Source organism: Amphiprion ocellaris, chromosome 15 (genome assembly GCF_022539595.1).
Source record: "Amphiprion ocellaris isolate individual 3 ecotype Okinawa chromosome 15, ASM2253959v1, whole genome shotgun sequence".
Taxonomy (NCBI): domain Eukaryota; kingdom Metazoa; phylum Chordata; class Actinopteri; family Pomacentridae; genus Amphiprion; species Amphiprion ocellaris.
Window position 1 is genome coordinate 9,487,082 of NC_072780.1, and position 24,996 is coordinate 9,512,077.

Below are 24,996 nucleotides of genomic sequence, written 5' to 3' on the forward strand. Positions count from 1 at the left end.
TTTCATTTTAACTTTGAGTAAATTACCATTTAACAGTATAACACCATGCAGGTTTGTACACACAACCACATTAATCTTATCAAACATGCCTTTAATTTGAGATCCCGGATTTCTCATTTTCATAATCAGAACACTAAGCCATAATCATCAAAATGACAACAAAAAAGTTTTAAATATTTAAATTCATATGTAATGAATGTAGGAATATTTATCTTTTTGAATTCTATCCATCCACCATCTATACACCACTTAATCCTCATTAGGGTTGCAGGGGGCTGGAGTCTATCCCAGCTGACTTAGGGCTACACCACAGAAGTAGCAAAATGTCTCAAACACACTGGCTGTAGTTAATCAGTCGATCTCCTCACAGCTCTCTCTGCATTCTCACTCATTTATGAGATAATTTAATGTACAGATTTACTGTATTTGTTTCTAAATACTAATGGTGTTTATTTTTTCCTTGATTAAAAATGCATGTGTTTAGTTTGTTCTGTGATATAATTGTCATATTTTACTTGATGTTTTGGCAATCTTCCCCACTTGATCTTCATGCCAATAACTGAAATGAATTAAGAGAAACAGAGTGAGAAAGAGGTAAACATGACACGTTTTTACTATTTTGCTGACATGACAGTCACTTTGAATTAAACACGAGGAAGACAGTTTGTGGTAGAAATGCTGCTATGTCATGTCTATAAAGAATTTAAGTATTTTCATTCTTCTGATGATCATTTTAACTCAAAAGTCTATTTGTTCCATCAGGAATATTTAAAATAAAGCTGATATGCACCTTACTGGTATTGTATGCATTTATGTAACACTGATATCACTTACAAGTTCAAATAATTCCAAGAACACTGCAAAAAAAATCAGCAAGCACTCGGTGACTGCTGACATTTGGTTGGGTGGCATGCAGCACCAACGGGTTATACGTCCTCTCTCACCCATTTGGAATTCTTTAAAAAGAATGCATTACACCTGTGTCCTACAATGGGCTACTGGAGAACCTTAGGGGTCATTAGAATAGGCCGAGAGTGTCCAATGTAAAATCATTAACACATCAATTACCTTTCTATGCTATTTCTCATTAGCACAATGACACTGCTTTCAGAAGAGAGGAATTCTATTAGACTTCACTCTCATTTATTCTGACTTTGAAACAGAAAAGCACCACTAAAGCCATTCTGAAAACAGCAATATTCTCTGTTAAACTTCACTTAACAGTGTCACCCTCCAAATATGTCAGTATTTAAGGGTCCTCAGTGTTGGACGCTCCATGCATCGCACACATTAGTTTCTGTCACGCTAAGATTGAGCTGCCTCTCAGCTCTCCTCCCCATTGGCTGGGTCCTTCAGTTGCTCCACGGTGTTGTAGTGCTCTCCCAGACCATAAGCATGACGCATGTAGCTGCAAACAATGAGAGGAATATATTCTGTGACTCGTCAAGTTGGAGAAAAACGTAGTATAGTTTATGTACAGATAAAGGCTTCACTGTCTACAGCTGCTTTAGTGAACTGGGTGATGGCCAAGATGTTATCAGTTTAATAACACACTGCTACATGATGAAGCCAAAAGTCAAGTTAGTACAGCACGTCTGGAAATATCAATTACACTTTCCTGGTGAGAGCAAAAATATGCTCAAACAAAGGTTTTTAGTGGCATATTTAGAAAATTACATTAAAACTGTCCGCAGTCAAAAATACCACAAATCAACTCGTACTCAACTTTGAATGTAAAATAGTTCCAACTGCATTAATTGTTTTCAAACACTTTAATGATATTTTAACAAGCAGGCTGATGCTACTCGAGCCGAAAACAAAATGTGAAAATATATGCAAATGTTCTTACACAAGAGTGATGGGTTCACTGTCATATTCCTCTCCAATTTTTATAGCAGGGGAGTCTGCCTGGATCACTTCTATTGGCAAACGCAGAACTTGGGTCAAAGCTCGCAGCTGTGAAATGACAAAGCTGTGTGAGTGAAAGCGACAATAAAATGTCTCAAAATGTTCAGACAGGTGACAAATTAAAGGAAAATGTGAATCCTTCACTGTCATAGTGAGTGGGGTTTTGGTGTGAGGGAAGAGTCACTGCAGATTAATACAAAATATGTTCCAAACACCAAATGAGGGAATATGTTTTAGAACAATGATCTTCATCCCTCCAGTAGAGCTCCAGAGATTTGGGGAATCAATGCCGTTGATGGTGTGTAGTGATTGTATAGCTTACTAAGACACTTTACGTTGTTTTTTCCTTTATCACCCGTCTGTAAGCATGACAACAATTTAAGAGGGACTCACTTCCAGTTGTCCACCCCAGGCTGCTGTGTGCTCCACATCACTGCAGTATTTCTCAAACTCATCTGAAAGCAAATACAAACACTTGAATATACATATTATGAAATAAGAATACACAAAGACTACCTTTGCTAACACAACTGAGTTCCCTTTTCACATTTTAATAGATTTATATCCATGACCAGATTGCTTTTGGAAACCGAAACATAGACAGCTGTACCTGTTGTGTACATGTCACCAGTGTTGGGGTTGGTGAGAAAAGGCAGGAAGTCATCAGCATGGCTTCTCATGTGCTCAGCAGTGCGAGACCGGAGCTCCTTCACACTCATGGTTAACCCAGGCTAAAAACGAATGGAACACAATAGAACCTATAATCCTGATGTATAACATTTCATAGTAACATATGTATGTATTTGGTGAATTTATCAGAACATCATTGTGTTATTTTCTGCAAGAGCAACCGCAGAAACTTCAATAAGCACTTTTGCTTATCACATTTCTGATTGTATAGCTACAAGAATAATATTCCTTTAACAATATGTACCTGTGATCGCTGTGCCAGCTGATCTTCAATGGCTCGGTACATGCAGTGGCCATCAGAAGAGATCTCCTTGATCTGAAGCTTTTGCTGGGCCAGTTTCTGGGCCAGTTTCAATCCCTCCTGGTGCCTGACGCCCTGCAGGTTCTGCACCTCGGCCTCTGCTATTCTGCTCTCTCTCTCCTTCTCCTGGGCCGCCTTCTTGTCCTGAAAAGAAATGTTTCAAAAAATGCATCTAAAAATTGGCTTAAAATATGACTGAAACTAATTTTAAATGAAGCATAAACAGAATACCAATCATAAATTAATGACATATAAAGGTCATGTTGCTATCTAAGGTAATACATTTACATAATAATCAAAATGTTGACTTTTATGAACAAGAATTCTGATAAATTAGTATTTTAAATGACATTTTATGACTAAAAACTCTATCATACCCTTCTTTTCTGAGCCTTGGTTACTCGTGGCTGTTTGGCATCTTCTTGTTCTTCGCCTTCCACTTGTATGGACTCCACTCCATTTACCACCTCCTCCACCTTGTAACAGCAAATAAAAATTAGCAACGGTTCCGTTGCTGAAGTCAATCTAATTCATACACTGGAGTTTACATACTGTAAGGAGAGATAATAAAACACAAACATAAAATGTGCTGTGCTCATTGTCAAAATACAATTACAAGTCAGTTTAGTTAGAAGCAGAATATCTTTTAGACTTATCTCAGGTTTGGAGCAGCAATACTTTGTCCTGCACCACAAGCATTTTAAAATAACAGCACGTGACGCTGTTGGAAAATAAACAGGTGAATTTAAAGACATTTCATATCTATTTAAAAGTTATATGAAAGCTATGTCTAAAGATAAACCTCTAAAGCACAGTTGTTGATCCCGTCAATCTCTGATCACTTTATTGCAGGGAGTTAGTTTTAAATTAATAAAACTAGGAGAACTTCTCCCATCAATCTACACTCAATAACCCATAATGAAATTCTGCAAAAGCACAGGACGATTTTTCAAGAATCAAACTGTAAATGATTTGTCAATCCTCTCAATGCAAGCTCTTGCCTTTGTGTCAGTTGTAGATTTGAGCTGCCTGACTTCTTCCTCGTGCTTCTGACTGAGGTCGGCCTCTAGTCTGGCGATCTCCCCTGTCAGCTGTTTCCTCCTCTTCTTGTCATTTTTGGGGATGGCATTTTTCATGCTCTGGATTTTAGCTGAAAAATGAAATGCAAACACAGACTGACAAACAGTCCAGAATACATATCTCAGATGGTATTGGATATTGGTCAGAAAAATAAATTAATTGGCATAATGGCCAATATGGAGAAGAACACACTCACAGGTGGTGTTAACACATCTTAAAGTTCATTATTGATAAGAAAAGACTAGAAGAAACACTTTTTAACATGCTGTGGCACTTGTCTACATGAATACAGTAATACACCCTACATTACACTGCATAAAAGGTGTACAGCTAACCTCAAACTTCATTTACCTTCTGGCAAAACCCCAGCCTGTTTGATCACATGTGACATTTAGCACTTAGCAGGTGATGGGCACATTTTGACTTAAGTCTTTGGAGGATGACTACAGTCACAAAACACTTAAAAGTTTAATCTAGTAATGATCTTTGCTTAATTCTATGCTAATTTTAGCTCAAAGCTACAGTTACTACTGGTGGAAAGCCAACTGCATAAGTGGACAGGAAACACCTTACAGTAGCAATAATGTTTCTCTCAGAACTGTCTCCTGTAAAATGACAGCAGCTGCTAATAGTGGCCAGAACTGGACTAAGTTCTAGGAATAAAAACAGCACATGAAGCATGTTAACGAACTGATAGCAAAAGATAAACTTTAAACACAAACAGCTAATAAAACCAGCTACAGTTAGCTACCCTGCAGATCCTTCTTCTCCTTGCGGTGCTGCTTCACCAGCAGCTCCTCTGGGGTCTCCAGCTCCTCCATGACTGGATGCTGCTGCTCCGTTCGGTTAAAGACGACACTTTACGAGCTACATTAATCTGAAAACTGTACAACCGAGTTAAAGCGTCGCTGCTACAAAATATAACTTATCACTGGACACGCAAGATAAAAATATACAGTCCACAATAAATAAAACGTGCTGATATGGCCTTATCCGGAAGAGACAAGGCAGCGGGGTGGAGCTTTCTTCTTCTTCGCCTAATTAGAGTGCAGCTATACCGCCACCATCTGGGATGTTGGTGTACTACATTTCTAGCCTCTCCCGGCACCCAGAGGTCGATATAAATGTACTTTCACCCTTACTATTTGCATAAATATCTCTTCAACTCATGTGATAAACAGGCCAGTAAGAAAACACATGTGGATTAATATACAAATGACCTGGATTTGCTTATTTAATCTCACCTCTTTTTGTATTTGAGATAATGTGAACAGCTGACACAAAATGTGTTTCCTTGTTCTTCTTATCTTATAGTTACACAAACATTACGTCACTTTTAAAATCGTAACCTAGATAATGAACATGCAAAGGAGTCCCAGGAAACACTGAAAACTTCGACGCTATGTTCTTGTGGAATGCTGGATAGCTTTGCTTCTACAGCCTTCAAAACAACATTCAGATAAAATTTTCTGTAAAGGAAAAAAATCTCTCTTGAAGTGGACATGTATAGTGGTGAATGAGTTCAGTATCAGTTCAGCTCAGTTTTATTTATATAGCACCAATTCAAAACAAAAGTCATTGTAAGGGACTTGACATAGTAAAGAACTTAGAAAATCATATTATAAAGACATCCTCATCAAAGCCACAGACTCCTTTTGAACAAGCTCTTTGGTGGAAGAAAAACATCTCCCATTTAACAGGTGAAACCAACAACAGAACTAATCTCAGGAAAGCTGGCATCTGCCTCAACTGGTTGGGTTGATGGCAAAAGGAAGAGAGAAAACTATAGCAGATAGAAATCCCGTCTTGTGGCAGATTGTCTATTGTAGCATAATTTCTGACATGAGTTCTTACATGACAAATAGTAGACGTGTAGAAATTGGCATGTCTTGCTACAGTCCTGTCAGCAATAGTCCCTTCTCATCTTTCTCGTCATCTGTGGCATCATGTTGTTTGAATAAAGTTGCATTTCAAAGTGCCATTTCATAGTCACTGGTCAAAGGAGTGGTTGTGTACTGGTCTCACTCTGTCATCATTGTCCTTTAAAGCCACACCTGACTAGACTGTGGATTACCTCAGTGGCTGACAATGTATCACCAGCGGAAGAGTTCGAAATCTTATTGTGTTCACTTGGCTAAATGCAAGCTTTCTTCAACTAGAAAAATAGAAATCAGATTTATTATTATTTTTAAACATTGTCTGTATGGCAGAAAAGAAGATAATTTCCCCTTGTGCCATAAAGCAACTGAACCAGTGCAATAAATCCCAGTGCAATAACTCTTGAACCTGTACATTTAGCATGGGCAGTGCAGTTTTGGGTGGGTTTGTGCAATATTTATTTATTTATATGTTATTTATCTATTTTCATACATATATAATATATATTTTGCATAGTACATTTGTTATTTTATTTTAAGTACATATTTTATCTTATCTGTTGTTATCGTTTTATCCCACGAAGGAGATGCACTCAAAATCTCGTTGAACATATGCCCAGTGACAGCAAAGGCATTTGATTGATTTGATTGAATTTGCATGTTGCGTTATATTTTTTGTTCAGTGTATGAAGACAGAGTAAACAAATATGCAAACATACGTATAAGTTGCATCGAGATAATAAACTAAATTATTTTGTCCGGCATTTAAGATGCACAGTGGATAAAAACAGTTTTTCCAAACGCAGACTTCTCAGCTGCTGTCGGACGGAGACGCGCCGTGTGACGTGGCACGCGGAGCGGAAGCGCTTGTTTGTGTTTTGGTTCTGAGGGGAAGTTGCGAGAGAAAAAAAAGAAAGGAGGAGACGTGACGGGATTGTTGAAATTATTCTCTTGGTTCCCCAACACCACCTCGCTACAGCGTCCCGGTATTCGTGTGTAAATACTACAGCGGCGGTATTCAAAGTTCCGAACATCGTCTGGCTCTCAGGTATCGGTACTTGACGTGATCCGACAAGTTGCGGTTTCCAGCTGGCTCCCAGACTAACGCTGTCATCGGTGACTTCGCTAGCTTAGCGCTGTCGCTAGCTGACTCCCGCTAATGTCGGTGATGTTTGATTGCTAAGGGAATGTAGAAACACAGGCCCTTGTCACATCCTATGAGTCCAGCTCTTGCTCTTGTGTGGCGATGGGGTGCCATTGGAAACCGGCTTGTAAACGTCTCGGTGTAGCAAGTAGCGTGTCAGGCTTCCAGTGACTTTGCGTCGCTAGCAGCTAAATGGGTGGAATCGGGTCAGTGGGTGGAATGCTAACAATGCTAGCACGCTAATGTTTGTTAATTGAGGGTTTGGCTACTCCCTTTTCTGTGACATTAGCAAACCAGCGCCAACAACCAGTAGTTGACTTTAATAACACCACGTAGAAACAACAACATTTCGTTTTATGTCGTTAACTGTCTTGTCGTTTTTTTTGTCCTTTTGTTCGTGAGGCTAATGTTTCTGCCCAGTTAATAAGCTAACACTAGCTGGCAGCATGTAAGCTAACTAGCTGGAGAACAAAAACAATTTGGAAATCGCGTCCCCCTTTTAATATCACAACAGATATATAGCCTCTCATAACGTCCTTAGATGTGTTTATAGTCAACTGACGACGGTTAAATCTAAATATTGTGTGACCATCTCAGTCATGCAGTGCGCAGTGTTTGTTGACAGTCTGTGTCATGAGTCAGAGTAAAAACAGCTACTGTTTTCGCTGCAGTTCCTTGTGTATGCTTATTCCTTGCTTTTTTGTTTTTAGGATCCTTTCTCAAAATTTCTTGGTGAATATGAAGCTCAAATGTGTGACCTAACTACCTCGATGACGACCTTACGGGCCATTTTAGGAGATTTGTTTACCAAAGCCTTTTATTTAGAATGATACTGCTATTCCCTTTCCCAGATGTACTTTTTATGTTAAGAAAACAATTTTGCTGGATATAAAAAAGAAATGGATGTAGAAACATGGTATCTGGGTTAAATGATATTATGTACAGCTCACAAAATAATATGGTGCATTACAGCGTCTTCATAAGCTGTGGAGTTCACCACAGAGACCACAGCTATCATAGATCAACACCTCTCTGAGAACAATATCATTAAAATGTGACTAATGTGGTTAACAAAGGTAGACATTGTAGTTGCATTACACAGCGTATGTGATTCTAATGGCAAGTTTGGTAGGTGGTGCACGGTGAAAGTCATGTTTGTGGTCGGGGAAAACATTCCATGAATCACACTCAGGACAAATTCTCTCTATAAAGATGGACATAGACTGTGATTATGTCCTGACAACAGCCATCTCTTTTTTTAAATACAAATTGGTGAGCAAGTCATTCCTAAATAAGTTAGTGAGCAATGCATGAATGCATGGTATGTATCCATACAGCAGTTCTCGCAGTTGAAACAGGCTTTAGTAGTGTGGGTGGGTCTTTCACCCACTCGCTGTCACCGTTGTCGTGAATTACTGTTGTGGTTCACCATTACAAGGCTTTCTTTGCTTTGTTACTGTATGTGGTTATGGTGGACCCTCTTTGCTTCTTTAATGTCATCCTTAAAGAAAAAGTTGACAAGACGTGGCTACTGTAACTGTGGTGTTGTAGTTATACGTTTATTCACATTTTAATTCATTATTAGCCTAATGTAGATGTAAACATGTTTGGTGCTGTAATATGTGAAAGTCATAACTTTTGCATGAGTGTAGAGTAACTGAAATAATGTTACAGACATTGCAGCGCAGTGTGGAATTTCTGTAGAAACTTGTCTGAATTGGCTTCTGCAAAACTTGTAAAATGCACAGCATACAGAAGTGATACTGCTGGGCTACAGCTTGATTTGAATGGGTGAAAGTAAGGGAGAGAGATTCACCACTTTTTGAGTGGGTTCTTTTGAGTGGCATTGTGGGTCAGAACAGGTGGGTCTCAAAAAATCAAAATATATTGCTCACAGAGAATAGTGCCACCATGTTGAATAACCTACATTATATCTATTTGCCTAATTTTTTCACCAATTTGAATGATTAAAAAAAAAAAAGAATGACTTTTGTTTTGAGGTGGAAGTTCTGTGAATTTGATGAATGATTTTATTCTAAATAGCTGATAAAAACTTACCCTTCTTACATGTAAAATTACATGTGTACACAACTATTCTACACATGTTATTTAACTGCATTAGAAGGGCTAATGTTTGCATCTTGCACTCCGTATATTATTCAGAATTCTAAAAATATACAATCGTATGTATTTATTAAGACAAACTCCTAAAAAGGTCGCATTTTGTTTAGTTAAATCAATCTGATCTGCACTGAGGTAGATCAGTGTTGCTTCTTTCTCCAGTGATGTATTTCAGACACTTTGCAAATCAAGTCCTATATCCTTAATTCCCCTTAAATGTTGTGTACTAAAAACCACCAGTAGCTGCCCACACAAAATGATTACTATCAGTATGTTTCATTTTTTCCACTTCATTTTGTGAAGTAATACTCTGTGTCTCACAGAAGTGTGTCATATCGGAAACCAAATCTTTTGTTCCATTTTGAGACCTGTAGAGTCCCTGATCATATCAAAACAAAGACAAAAAGTGTCTTATTTTGAGTAATTCTTTGTAGCTTAAAAACAAAATGGCTGCTGTTGCCATTTGTGTTTCAGTGCAACACCTGAATTTTTTCTGTGTCTGGGAAAGCTATATTGCTAACTGATTGTAAGATCTGTTCTTTTCTAATTATCGAAAGCTGCTATGGGTTTATTACTCCGTTATCAGATAACATGTTTTCTCTTGCTTCTTGCAGCAGAAGTCCTGATAGTGACGTTTGGCACACAGGATACCAGGGGATCTGACTAGGTCATGGCCAATCGAGGAGGAGCTACAAGACCCAATGGACCCAATGCAGGGAACAAGATCTGTCAGTTTAAGCTGGTGCTGTTGGGGGAATCAGCTGTTGGGAAGTCTAGCTTAGTGCTCCGCTTCGTCAAGGGCCAGTTCCATGAATTCCAGGAAAGCACAATAGGAGGTGAGCGTCTTCTCATCACACTGAGCTTCTTCTGATAAGCTGCCAGTGTTTTGTAGATCAAATAGGTTTTGTTTTGTGTTTGTGGGAGTATGTTTGTGTTTGAATTAACCAAATTTCATTTTCATTTGAATTGATTATTTGAGTTTTAGGTATTTCTGCAAATTTATATCTTATTTTCCTTTATTTATGACCTGTTTTGTTTACATTGGATCGTAAATAGTATGATATTGTGTGAAGCTGACGCGCCCTCTCACTCATCCTGTCCCTTCAGCGGCCTTCCTCACCCAGACAGTGTGTCTAGATGACACAACAGTGAAGTTTGAAATCTGGGACACTGCAGGTCAGGAGCGTTACCACAGTTTGGCGCCAATGTATTACAGAGGAGCACAAGCCGCCATCGTGGTCTACGACATCACAAACGAGGCATGTTAACGAGCTAACGGCCAAGTCGTTAATGCTGTTTTTCCCAACACTTTGACTTTAACTCGTACTGATGATAGTGACACATATTGTACACTGAGTCCTTGTATGACACATTCAAGCATGAAGCATGAAATGGCATGAGGGTACTGACAAGTGGCGCATTTTGTTCTTTTTGCAGGAGTCCTTTGCACGGGCAAAGAACTGGGTGAAGGAGCTACAAAGACAAGCTAGTCCCAACATAGTCATCGCTCTTTCAGGCAACAAAGCTGACCTGGCCAACAAGAGAGCTGTGGACTTCCAGGTCAGACCAAACACACTGCACCTTGCCAGTCAGTTTTTTTTCATTTGCATCTCTTGGGAACACTCGTCTCTGATATCGAACAGATATCTGTAGTGTTGTTTAATGTGGTTCATCTAGAATAGACATCACAAATGAATAATTAATGTCTACTTCTATGACTGATTCTTAACATAAACTTTCAGCTGTCTTTCTCTTATGCCTGAATGCTTTCATGTGTGATTGTAGATTGAAATTGATGATGCTTACATTGTGTTAACAGGACGCCCAGTCCTACGCAGATGACAACAGCTTACTTTTCATGGAGACATCAGCCAAGACATCTATGAATGTGAATGAGATATTTATGGCTATTGGTGGGTAACTCTTAAGACTTCATTCATAAATCTTGCCTGTGCATGTGTAAAGTATTAACCAGCGTTAAACCGAGTAATCCTATTGGTATTTGTAGAAAGTATTTAATCTGATTAACTGGATGTTTATGGTCAATCTTGGGCTACCATAGTTTTTTTTTCATTTGTAGCTTCTGCTCCCTGAAAATAAAGAGTTTATTGTATTGATTAGTTTGTTTTGTTTTTTTCCCTTCAGCAAAGAGATTGCCAAAAAGTGAGCCTCAGGCTGCAGGAGCCAACAGTGGGAGGAACCGAGGAGTGGACCTGACAGAAGCTGCCCAGCCAGCCAAGGCTCCATGCTGCAGTAACTAACATGAAGAACACCATCTCCCCGACCAACCTGTATAGCAGTAACTAATGTGGCCAGTGCCCCCAAATGCCACTGCAGTTACCAATGCAATGTTGTCACCCATTCTCTGAAACAAGAAAAGATGCCCTCTGCCCCCTCTGTAGCCCCAAACCCCTCTTTTTGCAGTAGCAAAGTCAATGCCATTACACTCATCTTTCTTTGTGGCTCTGCCTCTTTTCCTCCATTACGGTTCTGCTGCTACCTGGTGAAGCCTCCTAACCACTCTGTCTTACTTTCTGCCATCCAGCTTGTTAAATCTATCAATTACTATTGATAGATCAGTGATTGCAGATGTTTTAGACATTAGAGCACCCTGCCTTCCATTATCTTCCCTCCCCAACTTGTAGATATGAGTTCCATTTAGAGGAAGTGATCACGTCCCATTTCTGGGATAGCTTAAGACTTTACTACTGCATTTCTAATACCAGTCTTCTGTTTTTGTTCATTTTTTTGATAACTTTGTTAATTATTGTTTACTATGATTTTGTCAAGATGATGGATGCACACACCTGTATATTTACATGGTCTAAAATAGAAAAACAAAAACTGTGTTTTACCTTTTGTCTCCAGTAGCACAGAAAAATGTCTAGCAGAGAGGAGCAGTGTATTGTTGTGAATCTGAGAAAGAGGAAAGGCGGAGGGTGGAGAGAGGGGAAAAGAAAAGTGCTCTACATCTTTCGCTTGTCACTGGGACCCTTTTATCTTAAAAACAATGGGGGACTGTAGTCCTTTTAAAGTCTGTCTCTCTGAGTCCCTTTGCCTTCCCTCTGATATCCATGTCCTTTCCCCGATTACACCCAAAGTAGCACTAGTGTACATTCTCTTACACCACCTGTAGGCTCCACTCTGGGGCCATGCCTGCTTGTAGCTGTCCTTAGTGGCATTGTGCAATGTTTCACAGTATTTACTCTGTGAGTTGACTGTCTGCAAGGACCGATGCAGCACAGCAAAACCCCCAACTCTACCCAGTTTTCTCTACAACAAGGCACAGAGAATTCTGAGGTACACGTCAGTGTCACCACCTGCCCATTTCCTGATGCATAGTGTCCTTTGACGAATATTGTGTAGGCCATTCATTTACGGTCATACTGGGGTCTGTTGGGTTTATGCCTTTGGATGATTTAGTTTCAGCGATTACTTTTTCGATTTTGTCAATGTTGTTGGACCGCTGCTGGGTTTGCAATGGGTAAAAAGCAAAGGTGATGGTAGTGAGTGGGGAGTTGCAATATGTAAGGTTGAGTCGTAATTATATTGGAATCATAGTTATTTGACATCTCCTCTTGATTAGGAAGTGCTTTAGACACAGTTATGTGTCAGTATGTACAAACTGGGCCTGGGCTGGCTGGCTGGTGACGGATTTCATTCGCAGACTTACTCACATGCACATTTATGTGTGTGTATGTTTAAACACACTTTTGCACAATGACACACACATGCCATTGAATTCTTTCCTTGCGACCCCTGTCAGAGCTAAACATCACTGTACGTCAGCACACACACACACAGTCTGTTACACCTCATCCTCACCTGTTGAGCACACATTTGTGTTTTTTTCTGTCCCTGTGACTCCTCCAATGCACATTGTTACATACACACACACACATATACATAAAACACTTCTAGTCAGTAACTCTTTTTACAGGTCTGTCTTACTCATGCCTTGCACTAATGATGCTCATGAATATATCTTGTCATAATTTCAGCCAGTGTGATATAAATATATATATATAAATACAAATATAAATATATAAATAATATACTGTAAATAGGGTGTTGCAGTGTAGTCTACCTTTTTTCGATTTACCAGTGACAGGACTAATGCTTGCTAGGGAGTTGTCCAGATAATCATAAAAAAAAAAAAACTGTACAGTTAGCCGGAAAAAACAGCTACAATCTGGGTTTGGAGTTTTGTTGCTGTTCCTTTTTTCACACAAATGGTTAAATTATAATCAGTGGTGGTCTTTATAAATGTATGTAGTGTTATTAACAACAAAAAAATGAAATTGCATTTATTTAGTCGTCTGTCTTGTACCTTTTTCTCAAAAGAAAAAAATTATATCCAGACATTTTGGTTTATATTTTCTAACATCTCTTTCTTGCATTTTTTCAAATTTTTTTATTTTTTTTTTTCTGGATGATATAAGGCTGCGATGCCTTGTGCTAGTGCTCCTCCACCGGTTGTTAAAGGTCCAGAGGAGTCAGACACAATACAAAACAGTTTGAGTGTCCATCTGTCTGCCATTCCATAACATCTCAGTAACATTGTGACGATATTGTAGGAACAGTATAACAACTATCAGCTGGCGCGAGGGGGATTAGTGAATAAATGAATTAACACATAATAGGGATGTAAATTGTATGGGTTCTTTTTTTTTCTTTTGCTGTGAACACTTAATTGCAGCCGAAAACATTTAAATGCAAGCATTTTACAGTACTGTTATGTAATGACCAAATAAATACTGAAATAAATTTGATCATTTATTATTGTAATCTGTGTGTGTGTGCATGGACTTTTGTCAAGGACTCTGCACAGAAAATAATTGTTCTTTATGTATTTTTTATCAATATCTTTTTGTCCTGTAGAAGTTGTGGCCATCAGGTTTACTGCTTCACACCAACCTGATAAAGGCTGATTGATAAATAAATCTTTATTTTCTTTGACCTTTAACCTGGGGGTAAATTGTTCTATTATCAACTAATTATTTCCATATGATTAATAATTGGCTGTAAGATGACATTAATTGTAATAATGGTGTTAATTTCAGTGCTTCCTTTATGTTGCATGAACTGACTGATTCCCTCCAGACACTGGCTGTTCAAATATGGCTCCTCATAACATTTTTTCCCTCCTTACATTTGACCTTGAAATTTTGCTAGAAACGGTTGCATTTTGAGACCTCTCCTCTATGAATTGTGGCGGGGTTGGCCTATCCCATCTCAGTCCCCTAGCGGAGGAAAATGGGCCTACAGTGAGAAATTGAAAACAAGGATGAGCGCCATGTCTGATCCTCCGCTTGTGGAATAGGAGCGGACGGCAGAGCGAATATTTCCGCGGGGCCCCGGCGGTCCCTTCGGGTTTCGGTGCGAATCATGGCCGACAGCGGTGGGATTCAGCAAGGTTCGCCGGCCATCGGAGCTGCGGGCCTGGTCCCGGCCGCTCCCGGAGCCGGGGGGACGGAGGGCTCCGGCGCCGCTGGAGGATCCGCACGTATCGCCGTGAAGAAGGCGCAACTCCGCTCCTCACCTCGGCCGAAGAAACTGGAAAAACTCGGAGTGTATTCCTCTTGCAAAGTACGCTACACCTGCAGACTTTCAACACGCGGCCGTTTCGAGGGCTTATTTTTAATTAAGGCTATTTCCTGGGCTTGGTTGCAATAGTTTGCAAAATGCAAGCGCAGCAAAGGAAGCCATTGCCGCACTTCATTTTTTTTATTTTTTTTATTTTGCATGCACGAAACATTTTTCTCAGGAGGTGATCCTTTAAAAAATGCAGATGATTTATTTATACAGCAGGGCTCTCGAGCAGGGGCCTTCCAGCTGCAGGCTGCCCAGTGGTTTTACAGTGTTACTATGTTTCTGTCAAGGTGGGGGGTTGGTGAACGTAAACATTGGCTGGCTGCTGGGAGTAGCTGACTGGGCTCCGGGGCTGCAGCCTGCCGCGGCGTTGCTTTCGGCAGGATTTTAACAGCGTCCCCGGTGCCGTGTGTCGGAGCCCGGCGGTAAACAGAGAGCAGTTTATGGGGCTTATGCAGCGTATGATCCGCAGCGAGGGACGGGGTCTTTGTTTTGACAGGGTGACAGCTGCTGGAGGGGGCGGAGTTTGTTGTTGTTTGAACGCGCATGCTCAGTGCAGCCTCTCCAGCTGACGGTGACAGGCCTGCTGTCCACACCTCCTGTCGCTGCACTGGCAGTCTGAGAAACCTTCATTAACGTGAGGTCTTCTGAGGTTGTAAACGCGGAGTAAGACGCCCCCTTAACGACAGTGGCTACTTTCTTTTAAAATATAGACATATATTCAATATCGACATGATATATGCACAAAATATATGCTTAAGTGAACAAATTTAGATGCCCTGGACTACAATTTTGTTATTATTAGCTGAATGTAAAATCTTAAAAAGGAGGGAAATCTTACCTCACAAGTCTTTTTGATCATTGCAAACTTGTTATTTATCCATTATAGTAACTTTATTTTCAGACTTTGTTGTTGCTCTAACTTCAAGAGGAACATGCAGTAAATGTTCTATGACACATACAATTATTTCAGATTCTTTTTAAACAGTTTCTGATTATTGCTAATTAGTCTATAACTGATGGGCCACAAGTTATAACTTTACTATAAATGTATTGTCATTGTTATTTAAATACCTGACATAACATTGTCAAAACGCATGGGGGAAAATAAGGAGGGGGACATCATATCTTGATTTATCCTGCACAAGAGATATTCTTACATTAACAAATTTAGATAATAATGTGGCTGAACAATTATAAACTACAACATTGTTAAGTAGTTTAGTTTAACTGCAACATAAATTAGAGATAACACATATAGACAATTATCTTTTTTACTGATTTGATTATTATCAATTCATTTCTAATTGATGGGCAACAAACTTTACTAAAATGTAATACTGCTACTACTAAGTTTATTATCATTGATATTTAAATTTCTGACACAACAATGTCAAATCAACAATCACTGCCGATGTTAATCTTTTTCTTCACACATATCAATAATTGATTGATTGATTTTCTTGTCATCTATGGCATCTTGTCATTTGAATAAAGCTGTATTTTAAGGAGGCCTTTCATAGGTCAAAAGAGTGTCTGAGTACTGGTCACACTATTGTTCTTTAAAACCACGCCTGACTAGGGTGTGGATTAACTCAGTGGTTTAGAATTTGTCATCAGTGGAACAGCTCAGCAACTTTTGTGTGTGCATTTAACCAGAAAACAACTTTTTCTACACTATTTCTACACTGTCTTTATATTTTTATCAGTGTATTTTGCATTGGTTAGAAAAGGTGGTTCGTTTAATATAAGTTAGATTTATACTTTTGTGCGTACTACTTTGTGTACTAATTCCAGCTCTGCTTTTTATAGGCAGAGGGAGCCTGTAAGTGTAATGGCTGGAAGAGTCAGAACCCCCCTCCTACACCCCCCCAAACTGACCAGCAGTCCAACGCAGTGAACCTGCAGGAGCCCTGCCGGAGCTGCTCTCACACTCTGGGTAAAGAATCTACCGAAGGAAATAACACCAAAAAGTGTACAGTTAGAGGTATTTGAAGTATGAATCTTTTTTTTTCTCTCCCAGGTGATCATGTGACCCATCTAGAAAACGTTTCAGAAGAGGAAATGAACAGACTTCTAGGTATTGTCCTGGATGTGGAGTATCTGTACACCTGCGTCCACAAAGAGGAGGATGCTGACACTAAACAAGTCTACTTTTCCCTCTTCAAAGTAAATTTCTCCTCCTACAGTCAGTTTATGGAAACACTGAATTTGCAAAGCTGCATTTCATTCAAGTGAACATTTTCCTTTTCTATTTACTTCTCAGCTGTTGAGGAAATCCATCCTACAGATGGGTAAACCGATGTTAGAAGCACAGGAGAGTCCACCATTTGAAAAGCCCAGCATTGAACAGGTAAATTAGATGTCTACATTTGCATCAACCACAGAACAAAAACAAACCATCTTCTCCAATTAATGTTTTAGCGTGTCCTCATTTTTACTCATGTATTGTCTCTTTCTACATGTTTCCAAAATAGGGGGTTAACAATTTTGTCCAGTACAAATTCAGCCACCTGCCGTCTAAGGAACGTCAAACCATCATGGAGCTGGCTAAGATGTTTCTCAACCAGATCAACTACTGGCAGCTGGAAACACCTTCCCAGAGACGACAAAGGGTTCCCAATGATGACGCAGCTGGATACAAAGCCAACTACACCAGGTAGTACGACTAAACGGTTACTCTGCCTGGGATCAATCTACAGTAGAGATGCAACAATTAAACACTTACATTGTTTGAGTAACTTGAGCCTAAAAAGAAAAAAATTAAACATTTTCTGATTTCTTTCCTCCTTTTTGATTGAATATCTTTGGATTGTGGACAAAACAAGATATTTGAAGTTGTCATTTCAGGCCATGGGACACACTGATTGACATTTTTTTTTTTTTTTTTTTTTTATCCTTTTAGAGACCAAATGACTAATTGATAAATTGAGCACATCATCTACAGATTAACGAAGATAATCATCACTTGTAGACCCTATCTGCAGTGCCGCTGTTTTAAAGACATTTCTGTTGTGTGCTCTTCACAGGTGGCTCTGCTACTGCAATGTGCCTCAGTTCTGTGACAGTCTGCCCCGGTACGAGACCACTCAGATCTTCGGCCGGACGCTGCTGCGCTCTGTGTTCACTGTGATGAGGAAACAGCTGCTGGAGCAGGCCCGGCAGGAGAAAGACAAGCTTCCTCCCGAGAAACGCACACTCATTCTTACACACTTTCCCAAGTAAGAGAAAAAAACTCTGAGGCTGCACACAAAAAATATGCAATTGTGTGCAGTAAGCCACATCATGCAATGAAACTCACTGATGGGCTATTATGATGTGCATGCACACCTTTGGTATCAAAGTAGACACGTGCATATTAGGACTGCTCAATTAAGGCAAAAATTGTAATTGTGATTATTTTTGTTCAATATTTAGGTCACAAGCAATTGGGAACAATTTTTTTCTTTAAAACTTTTTTTTTGTTTTAGCTAAATTGCTCAAACAATGGCATCATATTGGCACGAGCTGCTACAGAGGGGCAACAGTGCACTGCTGTAAGGCAAAAGGATGCGCTGGATTTATAACAAACGGCAAAGCATTGGTAAAATCAGTTTTAAGATCATTAGAGTGCATTCTTTTTGTACTCATCAGTAGTCTGGCTTCTCCTTGACCTGCATGTAAAACTAACCGATACTCCAGATCATTCAAATCATTTAAATACTTCACAGACAGCAAAGCAGCATTGAATTTTATTTATTATGATGTGTATGGGTATACATATGTACATATTTGCATAATTGTGTGCACATGTGTATACTTTGTCGTGTGTTTTGTTACCTGCAACAAGCTACTTCAAATGAATTGCCCAAGTGGAATTAATAACGTTGTTTGAATTATACTGAAATGAAAATGAGAAAATAATTGGTCAATGGAAAGTGGCGCAATAATCGTTTTAGCTCAGTTATTTTGTTTTCAGAATTGCTGGAAGCCATTCGATGTGCGCATGTATGACTACTATTTTTAATAGAGTAAAGTAGTTGTTTTTTTCTCTACTCAGGTTCTTGTCTATGCTTGAAGAGGAGGTGTACAGTCACAGCTCTCCGATCTGGAGCCAAGATTTCTTGGCAGGAGCAGCAGGAGGGCAGATTCCTATCCACACAGGTAACACACACCCTCACAGCCTTAAAAACACACCTTTCATGCTGTCGCCTAATTCTGATTAATGTAAGGACTGTCACTGGACAACGAGATTGACCGAAAACACTTTTACTTACCAATGTTGTCCGTGTTGCTGTGCAGTTATCAGTGCTCCCCCTGTGGCCAGACCTCTGTACTACAGCACCAGCCCCGTGTCGGTGGATCCATCCACCTGCGGCAGCGTCAGTCCTGCCAGGAAAACAGCCTCTGTACTGGAGACAAACCCAGGTATTACACACAAGCCTGTAATTACTTCCAAGGTTACAATAATGCCAACTTGTTATGCAACATCTGACAGCAAACAGGGAGCTGTAAACTAAATTATAGCCTTGTGTTTCACAATGAAACCATGTTTACATGTTTCAGTGGCAGTTTAATTTGTCCCTCTCTATTTGACTACTTTTAAATAAGATTCTTCCTGGAATCTGACATTAGAATCTCATAAATATACAACTAACACATTTTCTTAAACTTATCTGAAGCCCAGAACTGTGCATAACATACTGACAGAATGCATCGGTGGTAACGGAACATAAATTGGCTGATCTTAAACGCTGGTTATCTTCTTGTTTGGATTCAGACACACTGCTCAGCTGGTGAGAAGGTGTAAAAGAAACAGATGGCGATGATGATGAGTATCTTCCTCTGTATCCGTACGTTCTCTTAGTTGGAGAAAAGCGTAAACCCACTGAGCCCCTTCACCACGAGGAAAACAAGAGACCCAGGGTAGTGGGCGACATCCCCATGGACCTCATCAATGAAGTCATGGCAACCATCACTGACCCTGCTGCCATTCCAGAGGTAACCAGACTTTATGTGTCTTATATTCACAGTATGTGTTGTTTTAACTGTACAACACTTTGCTTCAGCTTTTCTTGTTTTAGGATATGCTTTATAAATAAATTTGACTTCATGTGGGTCTCCATAAATACAAAATAAAATAATTCAAACTGTGTAAATGTTAACAGTTTGGGCCGAAACTGTGTGAGAAGTGACTCAGAACACAGTATATTTATTAACATCTAACTGTTTTTTTAGCTTAAAATCTGCCAAAACCCAGTGCTGCTTGTTAAAGATTATTTTTGCAAGTGTGTAATATTTTGTTCAGTCATTCACTTCGTACTTCTCTGGAGGCGGCTTTCTTTTTCTTTTCCTGTTTAAAATAAGCATTTTTCCACTTAGGAAATGCTTGTGATTATTAGTTACCAATGGATTTTTTGTTTGGAAATATCACAGCCTTTTCATATGTGACTGTTTCCACACAAAATCTTTGTAGTATTGTTTTCTGTGCAGGATTTAACTGTCTTTTCAGTGCATAGAAGGCTCTCACAGGCAGGTTTGTACACCAAGATAAGGCATCAAATAATAGCGATGTGTTGTAGTGCTCTGTTTTGCTTCGGTTTAAAGGCCGCAGTGTTTCATTAGCATCACGGCCACTGCAAGGAAAAGTGTACATTTATGAGAATTTCCGAAAATACTAAATGTACACTTATTGTTACCTGATGGGGAGAGCGACGTTTGGAACAAAATGGTCGTCATTATTTGATACCTCCCTGCCTGTGCAGACCAGCCTGCTGTCAGCTCATTCTGCACGTGATGAAGCTGCCCGCCTGGAGGAGCGCAGGGGGGTGATTGAATTCCACGTCATTGGAAACTCTTTGAACCAGAAGCCCAACAAGAGGATCTTGATGTGGCTTGTCGGCCTTCAGAATGTTTTCTCACACCAGCTTCCCCGAATGCCCAAGGAGTACATCACACGGCTGGTCTTTGATCCGTGAGTCTGCGTGCTCTCTATCCACACTCCCTAATGCTCACAAATGTGGCTGAGACACATTCTGTTTAAATTCTGCTCTTTCTTGGCAGGAAACACAAGACGCTGTCGCTGATCAAGGACGGTCGAGTGATCGGAGGGATCTGCTTCCGGATGTTTCCATCGCAAGGCTTTACAGAGATTGTCTTTTGTGCTGTCACCTCCAACGAACAGGTCAAGGTGAGAGCGCCGCCTGCTTTATTTCTGAGCCTGCTGTGTGTCTAATTGCGTGTGGGTGGTCAGTTTTAACCTGTTTTTGCTGTGTGGTTACAGGGTTATGGAACCCATCTGATGAACCACCTAAAGGAATATCACATAAAGCATGAAATCCTCAACTTCCTCACATATGCGGATGAGTACGCCATTGGTTACTTCAAGAAACAGGTAATATGTTTTGTCTATCAAAACTTCACATAGATTAAATCTTTGTCCTACATTTCTGTTGACTCTTTTCTCTGTGAACAAAATATACTTTGTGTTATCTGCAAAAACAGAGCATTTAAAAGTCAGGCATTAACTAAGGTGATTTAAATCCTGGAAGTAGACTTACTACAACTCGACAAGTTTTGCACTGGTATTTATGCATATTTTGATGCTTAATTCGTAGGTGGTACTGAAAGATTTATAATAAAAACAAGTAAACTATGAGATGGGTGTTAATTCTATGATTCTTGTTCTTTGTAGTATTTGTTGGATCCTGTACATACAGCAGTAAAAAGCAGATATCTTCTTCTCTCTTTCAGGGTTTCTCCAAAGACATCAAGGTCCCGAAGGCCAAGTATGTGGGTTACATCAAGGACTATGAAGGAGCCACACTAATGGGCTGTGAACTCAACCCCAGCATTCCCTACACGGAGTTCTCTGTGATCATCAAGAAGCAGAAAGAGGTATGCTAGTTGATTTTAAATTACATCTGTAATGTTGACGTGCTTCTCTGTATCCCTGCGTTTGCTGTCTTTTATTCATTTCCAACCTATTTCCCTCAGATCATCAAGAAGCTGATAGAGAGGAAGCAGGCTCAGATCAGAAAAGTCTATCCAGGGCTGTCCTGTTTTAAGGACGGAGTCCGGCAGATTCCCATTGAGAGCATTCCTGGCATACGTACGTTATTAATTACCTCACTATTCTTTAAAAACTATATCCTGTTTCTATTTATCTGTTCTGGATGATTTTACTGTTATGTGAGTGTAATTTTAGTTTAATTTTATCAACAGGTGAAACTGGCTGGAAGCCTGTGGGCAAAGGGTAAGTGTGGCCTGACTGTGAAAGACTACCGCTGCATTACTTTCTACAATGACTAATTTATGTCTCCACACTGGCAAAAAGCGGGTTTTCTAATTAAACATAACTTAGATTTCTTATGTCAGCAATGATGCAACTTTATAGATGCAATTTGCGTTAGCAGGATGAAAAAAAATCACCCACTACTGTGATCAATATAATGCACAATGACTTCACATTTGATGTTTTGTGTTATTTTCGCCACTTTAGGAAGGAACTGAAGGATCCAGATCAACTGTACAGCACTCTAAAAACCATCCTCCAACATGTGAAGGTGAGAGATCAACATATGCATGTACAGTCTACATCTGAAGCACGCATTTTTCTTACCGGACTGGTCTGTGTATCTTAGAGTCATCAGAACGCCTGGCCTTTCATGGAGCCTGTGAAGAAAACAGAGGCCCCTGGGTACTACCAAGTCATTCGCTTCCCCATGGGTATGTACGTTGACAATCACATTTATCTGAAGGAGGGAAGACAAGAGAAACACAGTCACCAGTAGGCGGGATTAGGAATTTACAATATTGAAGACAGGAGAGTTTAAGGAGAAAAAACGTTGGATGCTTACACCTCTCATGACGTGCTGCACAGCTGTTTCATGTGCTAAAATGCACCACAGGAAATCATTCCTGCCTGCGGCCATCAAACTATACGACTCCTCCCTCACTGTCAGGCACTCTGTGTCAATAGGCTGACCCAAGGCTCGTTATGTTTCACCTGCAGGCAGTTAGCTAATATTCACTCCTTGAGTTAACACTCAATAATGTGCGATAACTTCTTCTCTGTGCAACAACACAAATATGACTCAGTTTTATTAAGCTGCATACTTACATTTTCATTTACACAGAACAATACACATTTTACATTTTTCCATATACTTTTCCATTTATGTTTATCTTTTTTTTTGTACTGCATACATTTCTAAGACTTTGAATGGGAGCAACTGTAATGTAAGCAATTTTCCCTCAGAGAGCAATAAAGTATTTCTGATTCTGATATCAAACCAACACCCACAAAGGTGCTGTATTTATGCATCACACCACTTAATAAAAAAGACTTCTGCATAGTATAAACCTGTTTCCTCACTCTGAGCTCCTCCTGAAGCGAGAAAATTAACATAATAAAAAACCCTATGCCTTGTGGATGTAAGATGGGTCCCCTTAGAAGACTTGCACTCTATGTCTACCATGATTTATATGTATCAGTCCATTCAAAAGGCATTTGCACTTGTATAAATGAAGATAATGCAGCACAAGTGCAGATCATTTAGAAGGAACATTACCTTCAGCTCTCTCCAGTGGTTTTTTACTGCTCAGTGCTATTCAAGTGGTCTTTCTGTTAAATTAAAATGAAAAAGCTAAGGGTTTAGTGTTGTTATTTAACAACTGAGTGTATCATGTTTCAGAAAGATTTTCGAGTTTTGTGTTCACAATTCACACCTTTCCCCCTCACAGACCTCAAGACAATGAGTGAGCGTCTGAAGAGCAGGTACTACACAACGCGCAAGCTGTTCATGGCCGACATGCAGCGCATCTTCACCAACTGTCGCGAGTACAACCCTCCGGAGAGTGAGTATTACAAGTGTGCCAACTTACTGGAGAAGTTCTTCTACACCAAGATCAAAGAAGCAGGCCTCATCGAGAAGTAAATGAGAGGAAGAGGTTTCTCTCTCTGGGAGTATGAATGATTGAGTTATAGGTAATGCAAAAGACAAGCCAAGATTAGGACTACTGATTCTGGAGGTTGCAGAGACATATCTTAATGTAAAAGGTGCAAACGGGTGTCAGATCGGCGCTCTGATAAATGCCCAGATCCTAAATCAAGAGCTTAGACTGATATTTACCTTGAACGATGAGTCACGAGGGAAGGCCACATTGAAGAAGTGTGCGACTGTTTCTGATTTCAAAGAAAAGAAGCGTTGTGTCTTTGTATTTCATCACGTATCCCAGAGGCCCATGGAAAGAAAGGACAGCAGCAGAAGTAACAGTAATACATATTAAACAGGGCAGAAAGGTTTCACTATCATTTTTTTAAGATGCTGAATGGAATCCCAGATTGACAGCTGATTGGAGATTTACCACCCATCTGTCATTGTTTCTGCGTCTCTTTTGTGTTCATTCTGCCTTTTCAGCGTCTCTCTTCTCCTCTCGGTTGACTCAGGTAGAGACTTCGCGAGACGTACCCACATCTGCAGTGGGTTTAGTTATAACAAAAGTGTTACCTGTGAGGAAAGTGACTGAGAGTTCAAGTTTTCCTTCCTGTTTTCCTGTGAGCATGTACAGAATTAATGAGGTCAAAGTCTGTCTGCGATGAGTTCATCCTGCCAAAAGTGGAATACATATTTTAAATCTGTACAGATTTTAATTATTTGGAAGTACTTATATCCATTGTATATTTTAAATATGTATATAACATATATTTTCTTTTTCAGAACTAAAAAAAATAATCTTTTTTTCCACCAAGTTGCATAGGGCAGTTTGACTATCAAAAATGCACTTTTATTTTTCCAAGTATTAGTTAACATAAATGAGAGGATCTTCTTTTCTTCAGAATTTGTTTTACATAGAAATTACATTGTTGACTAAGGATTAATTTAATTATCTAGAGTTTATTCTTATTTATGTGCTGTAATTTAGAAGAATTATGCATAAGACAAGGTCTTAATTTATTATTTCTTATTTTTGTCCCGCAGATGGAGATTGATAACTTTATACTTTGGAGATAAATGAAAAGATTGTGCAATACTATGTAGTTTTGCTGTTTTGTAAAAAGGTGTTTGTACTTTTCAAACTTTAGGAAAAAAGTACTTTTTGTAATATGTCTGGAAAAGTATTTCATGCTCTTTGTACAACTGGTTTTAATGACATAGTATTAGCCTATTTTATAGACTGATTAAAACAGAAGTGAGGCTAATTCTGTGTTTTGTTTTTTTTTAAACTCAAGAATATAAATTGTTTTACCAGCCTTCATCTAATACAGTTTTTCAGTTGCAAACACAACTTAACACGGCTTT

The 24,996-nt window shown here is 39.4% G+C and overlaps 3 protein-coding genes across 5 annotated transcripts; 2 read left to right on the forward strand and 1 right to left on the reverse strand.

Annotated features, from left to right (window-relative positions):
- Positions 1 to 791: 791 nt before the first annotated feature.
- otud6b (OTU deubiquitinase 6B) lies at positions 792 to 19,079 on the reverse strand. Of its 2 annotated transcripts, none has more exons than XM_035955005.2 (8): positions 18,970 to 19,079; positions 3,901 to 4,049; positions 3,277 to 3,375; positions 2,843 to 3,043; positions 2,519 to 2,639; positions 2,302 to 2,363; positions 1,850 to 1,956; positions 792 to 1,408 (listed from the first exon to the last, which is right to left on the reverse strand). In XM_035955005.2, exons 2-8 carry the CDS (start codon positions 4,033 to 4,035, stop codon positions 1,324 to 1,326), a joined length of 810 nt encoding a protein of 269 aa, XP_035810898.2. In that variant the 5' UTR covers positions 4,036 to 4,049; positions 18,970 to 19,079; the 3' UTR covers positions 792 to 1,323. The 2 variants fall into 2 exon arrangements, with proteins under 2 accessions (XP_035810898.2, XP_023140879.2); XM_023285111.3 differs by lacking the exon at positions 18,970 to 19,079 and adding an exon at positions 4,731 to 5,004.
- Positions 6,744 to 13,909, forward strand: rab5aa (RAB5A, member RAS oncogene family, a). Of its 2 annotated transcripts, none has more exons than XM_023285113.3 (6): positions 6,744 to 6,904; positions 9,736 to 9,957; positions 10,229 to 10,380; positions 10,559 to 10,681; positions 10,941 to 11,034; positions 11,267 to 13,909. In XM_023285113.3, exons 2-6 carry the CDS (start codon positions 9,792 to 9,794, stop codon positions 11,380 to 11,382), a joined length of 651 nt encoding a protein of 216 aa, XP_023140881.1. In that variant the 5' UTR covers positions 6,744 to 6,904; positions 9,736 to 9,791; the 3' UTR covers positions 11,383 to 13,909. The 2 variants fall into 2 exon arrangements, with proteins under 2 accessions (XP_023140881.1, XP_023140882.1); XM_023285114.3 differs by having other exon boundaries at positions 9,739 to 9,957.
- Positions 14,369 to 24,896, forward strand: kat2b (K(lysine) acetyltransferase 2B). The gene is made up of 18 exons (XM_023285109.3): positions 14,369 to 14,710; positions 16,526 to 16,652; positions 16,737 to 16,882; positions 16,980 to 17,066; positions 17,191 to 17,372; positions 17,743 to 17,934; positions 18,753 to 18,856; positions 18,995 to 19,120; positions 19,560 to 19,693; positions 20,458 to 20,666; positions 20,756 to 20,882; positions 20,976 to 21,086; positions 21,446 to 21,589; positions 21,689 to 21,803; positions 21,917 to 21,947; positions 22,194 to 22,257; positions 22,336 to 22,420; positions 23,438 to 24,896. Exons 1-18 carry the CDS (start codon positions 14,510 to 14,512, stop codon positions 23,629 to 23,631), a joined length of 2,379 nt encoding a protein of 792 aa, XP_023140877.1. The 5' UTR covers positions 14,369 to 14,509; the 3' UTR covers positions 23,632 to 24,896.
- The last annotated feature ends 100 nt before the right edge of the window (positions 24,897 to 24,996 follow it).